The 10,546-nt window shown below is 47.1% G+C and overlaps 1 protein-coding gene across 1 annotated transcript in view; it reads right to left on the minus strand.

Annotated features, from left to right (window-relative positions):
* Positions 1–9,795, minus strand: part of MYCBPAP (MYCBP associated protein) — a 10,071-nt gene extending 276 nt beyond the window's left edge. Inside the window, exons 1-16 of the mRNA XM_009323803.1 lie at positions 9,546–9,795; positions 9,346–9,446; positions 8,947–8,955; positions 8,663–8,837; positions 8,247–8,362; positions 7,381–7,531; positions 7,004–7,119; positions 5,603–5,703; positions 4,834–4,945; positions 4,293–4,482; positions 3,581–3,768; positions 2,860–3,006; positions 2,396–2,680; positions 1,441–1,562; positions 571–686; positions 6–72 (exon numbers count right to left, since the gene is read on the minus strand). Coding sequence (XP_009322078.1) covers positions 6–72; positions 571–686; positions 1,441–1,562; positions 2,396–2,680; positions 2,860–3,006; positions 3,581–3,768; positions 4,293–4,482; positions 4,834–4,945; positions 5,603–5,703; positions 7,004–7,119; positions 7,381–7,531; positions 8,247–8,362; positions 8,663–8,837; positions 8,947–8,955; positions 9,346–9,446; positions 9,546–9,795 — 2,246 coding nt within the window. The remainder of the gene's footprint in view (positions 1–5; positions 73–570; positions 687–1,440; positions 1,563–2,395; positions 2,681–2,859; positions 3,007–3,580; positions 3,769–4,292; positions 4,483–4,833; positions 4,946–5,602; positions 5,704–7,003; positions 7,120–7,380; positions 7,532–8,246; positions 8,363–8,662; positions 8,838–8,946; positions 8,956–9,345; positions 9,447–9,545) is intronic.
* Between the last annotated feature and the right edge of the window lie 751 nt (positions 9,796–10,546).

A 10,546-nucleotide genomic window follows, 5' to 3' on the forward strand; every position in this document is an offset into this window, starting at 1 on the left:
ATAACCTTCTCTCTTCTTTCCTAATGGTTATTCTGTCTCCCTTTCCTCCTTTTATAGGTTGCTTTACTTCCACTACGAAAGAAAGAAATTCTATTACCCAAAAGCAACATTTTCACATCCAGAAAGACAAGCCCACTGCACTCACGCAGTGGAAGTATATTACTTTTGCAATGTACTTTCCTCTTTTTATTAATCTGAGCTGTACTGCACTGAAAAAACAATACCTTGAAGAGTACTTTGCTTAAATACGGAACGAACAGGTCTCAGACATGTATCGGAACAAGCCTGTAAAACAGCTAATAGTGAGATAGGGTTTTCCGGGTTAGTCTGCGTGAAAACCATGGCTACATCTAGCTAAATTAAAAGGCTTATTTGTGTGGTGGTTTTTTCATGACACCAAACCACAGATCACAATTAGTATCACACAATCTGCCTTTTTTTCTGACGCATTTTGTTATAAAAGGTTTGAGGGGAAACTGCTGACGTTGCCATTTCAGTTGAAATTCAGCACGTTTTCTGGATTTCCAACAGTCCACAGAAACCGGCTGCTGTGCTGAAACTACCATTTACCCGTTTCCTCTGGAACAACATCTACATAGGCGTCCTTCTCAGGCAAGCCAAGCAGGGATCTCAGCTTCAGGGAGTGACTCACCAGACCATCAATTGTTTCACGCCACAGCTGGAGACTGAGAAAAGCATCAGAATCAGAAGGGCGACAAGTGCGGCAATTGCCATCTTGTTTCACCCTGTGCCCAGGAGTGAAGGCACCCTACAGCCGAGAGCTGTTCTGTCCAACTAAACCAACAAACTAGCACCCACCATCTAAAAAGCTGTGCAGAGGGATGCTCAGTTTCTTTCCTCATGTCTGAGCCTTCTGAGGTCTCAATGGTTTGCAAACCAATGGGCTCATGTGGACCCATAAATAATACTGTGAAACTAGATCTCCTGCTCTTCAACATGACACGTGTCGGTAAATCAGCATCGACCTGCTCTCTGTTTACCAAGAGGAACCTGCACCCTTCTAATTTAGAAGCAACTAAAAGCTGTTGATATGTTTACAGTCTGAAAGCCTGAGTAAAGAACAGAGAACTGTATCTTCCCTCATACAGTCTATCTGAGTAAAAGGGTACAGAAAATTACCCAAAGGTTTCATAAATATAGACTAGAATAATCTTGCCAGAAATAATCTTGTGTACTCCCCAAAATTACATGAATTTACTATTCTAAACTTATCTCCAGGGAAAAAAAAACCGAAAAAAAAAAAGGCATTTGGGTCCTAGACTGCTGCTACAATTAATCTATAAAAAACCAGAGTGTAAAGAAGACTTCTAGACCTCATATAATTGTCTGCACTCTGAATCACAACGCTTGCAACAGAGCTTGCTAAGGCTGTTGATCACACGATGCATTTACAAGGTTTATCTTGCAAAGGTAACGCACCAGGTTTGATACAAAAGGTCTGACTGAGTTGGCCTCTGTTCAACACACAGCTCCAGCGCTGCCTTATTGAGCTGGGTCAGTGCTGCTTCTCGCTGCTCCTCCTTGGGGATTGACTTTATAGCCTGATGTGAGAGAAAACACAGGGTCCGTGGAGCGAGCGCTTCCTCTCCCTCTTCATTCCCAGTCCGTGGACCCTGAGCTCAACAGAGCACGCCACGGCTCTCTTCCTGGACGCCAGTCTGAAACCAGATTGCACTGGGCACTTAGGCACCCAGGTGTGGCCTCCTGTACGGCTGGGATTTGGCCAAGGTGCACACGCGACCCAAGATCTGGGGAGCAATGCCAGACCCCTCAGCGAGATTCACAGGAAGCCCCTTTGCAACATCACAGGTGTGCTGGACAACAGGGATTCGAGCGAGCTAGAAGGCCCCGAAGTAAAGATTAGTTATAAAAGCAGCAGAGAGGCTTCCAAGAGAGCACTACAGAAAAACTGCGCTGACAGAATCCAAACCACTCTTGCTTTAATCTAGGGAGGTCTGTACTTTATCCACAGCCTGTCATGAGTGCCCCCTTAGTGCTCTGATGAATAGGAAGGACTCTCCAAGGAGAGGAGCCCCTGGGGAAGCCACAGGAGGCTGTAGGATTAGCCTGCCCCCCACATTCAGTCCTGGGATGACAGAAAGCTAATGGGGGAAGAGCTTAAAATATCTATTACATTGTGTGGTTCTCTTTTCTTCTTCACACAACAGCCCTCAAAGTCTCTCTTGGGAATCTCTTTACAAGAGCACTGAGGGTGTGGTCAGCAGAGCTGTAGTGATTTTCTGTGACGCACATCATAAATCGTCTCAAACTCACAGCACATTGGAAGCAGACCTTTGGGTGGGCTCACACTGGGGTACACCAGGCTATTTGTAAGGAAATGAAAACACCATCAGCTTGGAACAGGGGTGAACACCTGCTTAAAGTCCTCAAAGGAGAAGTTCCATCCTGAGGGGCATAGTTCTTCCTCCTCCACATTCGTCATTTGACTCGGAGCTTCCTCCAGCGCGTTCTTCCAACCTGGGACCTCTGTGGTGCTGCTCTGAGCAGGGAGAGCCTCTGAGGTACTCTCCCTGTACTGCATGTCCTCCGCAGTCCTCTTCTGGCCCGAGGGCACTTTCTCCTCAAAGGCTGAAGGAACAGTCATGTGCTGCCTCCATAGTTCATGCAGCTGCTTTACCACTCGATGCTGATAATGCAACTGTGATAACAGGGAAAAGGTTAACAGTGGAATGAGCTATGCCTTTCCTCTACAAATCTAGTTGTTAAAGCTACCATGGCGGACTATGCCAGCCTCCAGAAACCCAGGGATGCACCAGCCCCACGGGTCTTCCCTCCCTGCTATGTCAGTTATGTAGCCCATCAAATAGCGAACATCACCTCCGGATTCTTCTGGTGGAACAACTCTTCCTCTGTGGCGTAGGCACCCACAGGAGATGGGGTGCGCTCTGGGGTCCGAATTCGGACAAGAAGTTCCTTCAGACTCTCTTCTACTATAGTAGCACCTTCTTGAGCAGCCAGGTCACTCTGAGGCACCACAACAAGAACAACATGTGTGAGTCCCCGTTCCATGTACAGACACACAAACAAATTCACACCCACGCTAGTAGCCACATGTATACGTTGTACAGGGTTTCAAGGACAAGAATAACTGCAAACCCCACGAAGCAAAGCAACACATGCAACAGCTTTTCAAACAAACCCCACAAATCCCCCCCCATACTATACTTTTCAAAGCATAGTGTAATTTTCAATTTATACCTTAACTGATATCATAGCGTACGACACACAATCCCATCCCCACTAAGTAACTAATGAAATCCATTACCAACAGAAAATTCGTTCTTTAAAGGACCAGTGTGAACAGTCTAGGAGACACAATCACGGCTTTATTAACGACATTACAATAGACTGCAGAGTTCTTCCATTTTATTTAGCAAACCTGCTCAAGTATGTACAGATGTTCTGCAAATAAATAATCATCTTGCTCTCAGCCCTAATTGCATAGCAATAAAAATACCATGTCATCCACTCCCACCCTTATCCTCTTTTTGCATATTAAGTTCAAAGCTCACAGTTACCCAGTTACATGCTTGGTTACCTCCAGCTTCTCTCTGAGGTCAGCCAGTTTATCCTCATACACAGCAATTCCCCAAAGGGTCACCTGCAGCAGAGCTCCTCCTAATAACAGAGGATGTGTCCTAAATTCCCAGGACTCGCTGAAAATGCCTGCTCTCTCTGACTTGAAAAGAAAGGAAAACTTCCTAGTTTCCCCGGGCAAAATTACCCCTGAAATAAGAGAGAAAATGCATCGGTCTGCAAGAAAGCACCTGGTTAACTTGACCCTTTTCCAGCCCCACCCCGAGTGCCTTTATCTCTGTAAGAGACTCTTTCCCCATAGCTTAGCTGGTTATCACACTTCATCCAGCTATTCTTCTCCTTTCAGATTTACTCTCAGTCACCATGTTACTGAACTGGTGTTATTTCCACCGCACGCTCCTTCTACAGCAAGCTCAGTACTCTCTCTGGCAGATTATGCCCAGATTGCCATCAGAAAATGATTCATTTCTCAATATTCCACCCATTTACATTCAGTGTAGGAGCAACCTCCTTTCCTTCAAGTCCCACGAAAGGGATCTGCCTCGCACACCTCTTTTGGTGTGAGTCAGCTCTGACACCCAGGGTGGCTTCCTAAGGAGAATCACCCCACAGGCTTGCTCTGCCATTAGTCAGACTCAGCATCGCAGACAGCTCCTGAATACTTGGATCTCTGGTCTATGTACAAAGGTCTCGGAGATCAGCGGCTCTCATACCTGGTCTGGTATCAAAGTAAAAACACTGCATCCTCTGCCCCTCGGTTTCTCTGGAGGGAATCTGCTGGGGAAGCCTCACCCAGGTATACCAGATGGCAGCTGTGCCATCACTGCTCACCGTCAGGGAGCTTTCCGCTTTCTCACCAGCCAAAGTCTCAAAGGTGAGCCGGGCAGCAATGCCAATTTCGTCCTACAAGGAAGAGGAAAAAAAAGACAGCTAACTATTTCTACTCTATCTGGCAGGATTTATCTTGCCTGAAGTCATACCACAAATAAGGGGTTGAGCCTCGGTAGGAGAATTTGTAAGGCAGGTCCAATGAAGTGGCCTTTATACAGAGAGAGCCTGGGAATCTGAGCTTCGCACCACAGAGAGAACAACCCCTTCTGTTCCTAGATCTCTCCAGAGGAAATGTAGGGATACTCTATTATGCTCGGAATAAATCCCCCATTCTCTGGCCTGGGAGTGACACTCATTGTACAGCTGCGACTTGGGAACTCAAGCAGGCTTAGCTTGACTAAACAATAAAAAGCGCACAATTACCCTGCAAGGAGTGGTGCAGTTGATCCAACGAGCAGGCTGGCCACAGAAATCTAAAGATGGACCCAGTACCGCTTCTGGAACCACATCAGGGTAGTCCCTTAAGGAGTCACTACTAAAGAAGAAAAGAGCCAGCGTTTTCATGGAGTCAAATTCACTTTCGGAGAGGGGAGAACCATGGGTGATTTATAAGACCTTATGAGAAATAATCCCAATTAATGCTTTTCCACATCATCTCTTTAGGGACAGAGCCCTGCAGATGCAGTAAACTCTAGCTGGCGACTTGTCGCCATCAAGGAGGAGAGGACACCCAGAACATTAAAGAATGGTACCTGCCTAAGGAAGGCTGAGGGTACATGACTGAATAAGGAGAACAGGCCCTCGGGCTGTGCCTGTTACAGATGGACAGGACGGGGAAAAAAAGGCAAATCGATGATGGAAGTGGAAGGCTGGAAAAAGGCAGCCAGATGGAGGTAATTTAGAGCAGAATCCTCACCCTGCCGAATGTAAGCTCTGGAGCCACGCAGAGGGAAGACTGGAGGAAGGGCCTCAAAAAAAACTTCTCTTTGATTTTTGCTCTTTAGGCACGAGGCCCCAAGGCACAAGGGAACTGCTTGATTCCTAAATCTGGTGACTTTAATATTATTACATGCCTTTTATTGTGCCCCAGTGGAGACTCCTCTGCGTTCTGGATAAGGACGGTTAAGGATACCCTTACAGACTGATGGTACGTACTCAAAATTCTTTATTTCTGCCATGAAGTAAAACTTACCAGGACTCAGACTCTTCAGAAGTGGTGGAAGGTGGAAAAGGCTCTGTTGAGACAGATGTGAAAGGCTGCCCTTTACCGATCACCTCCAGTCCATCCAGATCCTGGACATACAGAAAAATGACCAACTCACAATTTCTCTTTTTATATAGAAAGGAAGTTAAAATACCAGACAAACGTACCCACTAAGTAAAGTGAAGTTGAGATATCTTGCTCCTACGACGGTTTTTAGAGGTATCCAATGAATGTTTAAGAGACACAGGAAGGAACCAACTCCGGGTCTCCCAAGAATCAACCCTAGACGACTGCATTCCCCACTACAAATGATGCATGGATGGGGAAAGTCTCCTTCACACACATTTCTCATGCCCAGAGCCAGGTTTCAGAAAGAAAAAGGTGAGGTTTGTTCAGTTTTTAAGAGGGGCTATCTGCCTTCAGGAGAAGATTTTGGATGCGTGTCTTCCACATGGATAGAAGTGTCTTCCTTCTGCCCTGAGGCAGAATCAAGTATCAAAGTCCTACACCAGCATGTGGCAGGTTTTTTTGTTGCCTAGGTCTTGGGAGCTGCATGCTGCTGGTTTGGGGTCCTATTCTGAGGCTCCTAGACCACTCCATGCAACACTTCGGGAGGCTAGACAACTCTTTCATGGGTGTGGCCCTTTGGAAATGTGGGAACTTCCAAGATAAGTACTGTGGGGCTAAGTTTTAGATTCCTAATGCTTTTTCAGATCCAGTTCTTGGCAATTTTATGTTACTCTACAGCATCTGACAAGAGACGAGTTTTGGGGAGAAGAGTGTTGCTGTGCTATTGTGGGGAGAAGACTTGCTGGTCTGTTTTGATCATAGAATCATAGAATAGAATCTTTCTTAAGCTCTGGAGCCCTCAGCATAAGAAAGACACGGACCTGTTGGAGCGGGTCCAGAAGAGGGCCACGAAAATGATCAGGGGGATGGAACACCTCTCCTATGAAGAAAGGCTGAGAGAGTTGGGGTTGTTCAGCCTGGAGAAGAGAAGGCTCTGGGGAGACCTTATTGCAGCCTATCAGTACTTAAAGGGGGCTTATAAAAAAGATGGCGGCAGACTTTTTAGCAGGGCCTGTTGCGACAGGACAAGGGGGAATGGCTTTAAACTAAAGGGGGGGTAGATTTAGACTAGATATAAGGAAGAAATGTTTTATGCTCAGGGTGGTGAGGCACTGGCCCAGGTTGCCCGGAGAGGTGGTGGATGCCCCATCCCTGGAAACATTCCAGGTCAGGTTGGACGGGGCTCTGAGCAACCTGATCGAGTTGAAGATGTCCCTGCCCATGGCAGGGGGGTTGGACTAGATGACCTTTAGAGGTCCCTTCCAACCCAAATTATTCTATGATTCTATGCAGAGAATGCCCTCGCTCCTCTAGTCTTACCGGCTTATAAAAATCTAGCTCCTCTAGGACAGATTTTAGCTCCTGCAGTCGATGCTTCAGGAAAAGACTCTTATCCCTGGTTAGATGGAAAGGGATCTTCTTTGGAGGCTTCAGACCTGTGGAAATACCCATACAAGAGCTCACTGCCTATATACCCACGTGCCTATTAATTTCACTCTCTGCCAAAAGTTGGTCTCACGGTGCTTTTAAAAGAGGAGGTCCAACAGATGACTGGGAAGCAGCTTGTGCTGCAGCTGTCAGAAAGGACAACGATAATGTGAGCCTCCGTACTCGCAGGAGTCACCATTTCTTTCTGCTGCTCCCTCCACACTTGTACCCCGTTTCCGTGCAATCACCTCTCCGTGACGTTCCCTTACCAGTTTCCATCCGGACAGTGTGGGGTTTCCCCACACGAGTAACTGGCTCTGGGTAGCCACGTTCTCTCTGAGTCAGTGTCATCGTCAGGCCGGTGAGTTCATCTCCAATACGCTCGGGCTGGCTCCAGAACTCGCTTCCTCTTCGGTAGCCCTAGGGTGGAAAACAAGGCTCCTGCTGACGCTTTCAGAGGCGTACAGCTGCCTGCTATCTTCACAGGGACTAGAAGCTAAAAAGAAGGAGGGGTCTAACTCTGCTTATACGGATATTTTAAGAGTCTATAAATTGTCACTTTCTGCAGAGCAAGCCAAAATTTTTATCAGGCTGCTGTCAAAGACAAAAGAAGACTTTCTTGTAGCTAGTGCTACATGAAGGTTGAATTATATTAAAATAATGCCTCACACAAATGCAAATTCTTTGACAGTGCTATAAATGTAAAAAAATATTTTTAACATAGGATACTCCCATAATCCTCCCGACTTACCTACACTCCTTTCTCCGTCACTAAAATTCAAGCCTGAAGCTATCAGATCTTTCTGTCCCTGGAACAGCAATTGCAGCATGTCCCCATGCCACTTCCCAGTGCACGACGGTCTTTGGTGATAATCAAGAAATGGCACTTGCCCGTGTACGGCAGTTCGTTAGCAAGGAGCCAAAGCACACCACCACCTTCCTCTGACTAGTACTGATAGCAGAGTTCATGTTTTTATTTTTAAAGTCACTGAAAGCTCTGCTTGCACACTAGGACTTAGAGTGACTTTGATAAATATCTAATGACAGACCTTCAGAGGTGTTACTCATAACACCGGCGTCTTGGCTCTTTCACAGGAGCAGAGCAATCAGGATGCAGAGGAGTCGGGGGTCTCACCTTTCCAGGAAGCAGGGCAGGGAGACTCCGGTCAATGAGGTCACGTTCTTCCTGGATTTGCCTGTAATCCTCCGAGACGCTCATCAGCAATTCATTCTCCGGCCTGTGAAGAATTTCTATAAAGAAGGAACGTCAAATCATTGGTGCTGCACTTCTGGGCACACCCTTTACCTATTGTTCACGTGTAACCCCCTTACACTGTCCCCCACCAAATCCCCTGTCCTTCCCCCAGCCAGACCCACCAGCTCGCCTCCCCGCAGCATCCACGGCCACTAGCACTGGCAGCGTGGGGAGCTCCGAGAACATGCAACAGGATTAACCCCGGCCAGCTATGACCATTACAGTTTGTTGTGGTGCCATGAAACTCCCCCACCTGCACGCAGAATTTCACAGAAGGAGGCCTCAGCTTTGCTCACCTCCTAGATATTTCTCCTGCTTTTTCCTGATTGCCATATTGCGGTGCCAGTTCTGGAGAGCTTTGTGCTCTGCTAGTGGGGTCTGAGGAACCTTTTTCTTCTTCTCTCCTCCACGTTCCTCTTTTAAAGCTGCTGCGGTAACATCTTGATGAGAAACCTCAATAAAATCCACTATCTGAAGAGAAAGGAAAGGTTCGATTAACCTCTCCATGCACACACTACCACCACAGTGAGAATGGGAGAGGGGAGGAGAACAGAATTCTTCAGACTGACAGTACTTTTACCTGATCACTCTGAGAGGAACAAAAATAGGGCATTAGGAACACACTCAGAAACAATGGAAGGATTTATCTGAGTCATTAGACTCGAGCAAAGGCATTGCTGCAACACCAGCTCTTCCCTTGCGAGCCTGACGCCATCAGCAGAAGCACATACGGGAGAGGAAGACTCTGCAGTTCTTCCCCCCATGACCTCCTCCTGCACACAGGACTTCAAAACCTGCTGGTGCAGTTTCTCGGAAGGCAGGCCCTCCCCGCAGAGTATGACGAGGCTGGGAAAACCACACCTCAGGCCTGACCTGTTCCTGATAGGTGCTGAAAAGCATCGGAAGGTACTGTAGGCGCCACACTCCACCTCTAGAAAAGTGCCACACAGCAGCATTTTTCGTAACTTTACAAACCAACCTGAGTGTTTCCTCTGGCCAAGGCTTCCATCTTGAACTCCTGGAGACTTCCCAAAATGTGATGGGGGAGAATCTCTCCACAGCCGTCAAACAGTCCTGGTCCTACAACACAAAAAAAAAAAACCCAAACAATCCCAGAGTCAGGTCAATAAAGCCAAGCTTGGGAAAACCAAAAGTCAAAGATGTGAAGTCTAACCCTACCAGAAAAACTCAGCGGTTCCCTGGGCGCCTTTGGGAAAGCAGGATATGCTACGAGGAAACGTGACTTCTTCTTTGTCTCTTTGGGTCGATATTTTCGAACAAGGTATTTCCTCCTAACTGGAACTCTCCCAGCATCATGGGGAAGGTGTGGAGCATGGAGCTTCAGAAAATAAACAGTCACAAGGCAGTTAGGTACATGCTGACTCACCTTCATTCCTTCTGAGCCTTCTAGGACACGCAGAGAAGTCATATCGGTACAGGCTGTTCCTCCCCTAAGAGGCACGTTACATGACTGCGGAGACACCAGCTTAGTTACTGTCTTACTCTTCTGGACTCTGCTTCATAACTGGGGCAGGGAAAAGAGTTTTAAATCACTTTCCCGATAGTTTTCCTGCTGTGTCACTTGGTGTCAAATGCCACCAGTCACACAGTCTGACCCAAGTCTTGAAAGGGAAGCGCTAATAGCTACTAAACAACTTCTACGTCTTATTAGGCTAGAAAGTTGGAAATGATGATCTGACAAGTCGTAAGAAGCAGTACAGACAAACGGAATGAGAACTGAACTCCAAGAGCGGGTCCAAGTAAACGGACGGGATCCTCTGTTAAACACGCAAAATAAAAGGAGAGTTTCAGGTAAGGTAGCTCTTTCTGTCAGTAAAAATACATACCTTCTCCAGGTCCTCCACCTTAATCGCAAGCGCCTGGATGTCATCTCCTTGCAGGACACACGAAACGGGCCCAGGCTCTTCTGCAATTGTTGAGGAGGGCGGTTCACGTGCCTTTTCCTCCTTGTCTGAAAAACAGATGAAGAGACGTCCTCTTCAGTCCCCCAAGGAAACCCCATCTTCCTCTTTCAGCCCGGTTATTCATTTCCAGCTAAACTATGTTTTGGGGCGGTTTTTCTTAAGGTTGCCCAGAACGATTAAATTCAGCATCTCTTACAACTGGAAAATCGAACTCTGGGAGGCTGCAAGGACCAAGGCGGCTCACGAGGACTCAGC

Source organism: Pygoscelis adeliae, unplaced genomic scaffold (genome assembly GCF_000699105.1).
Source record: "Pygoscelis adeliae isolate BGI_AS28 unplaced genomic scaffold, ASM69910v1 Scaffold75, whole genome shotgun sequence".
Taxonomy (NCBI): domain Eukaryota; kingdom Metazoa; phylum Chordata; class Aves; order Sphenisciformes; family Spheniscidae; genus Pygoscelis; species Pygoscelis adeliae.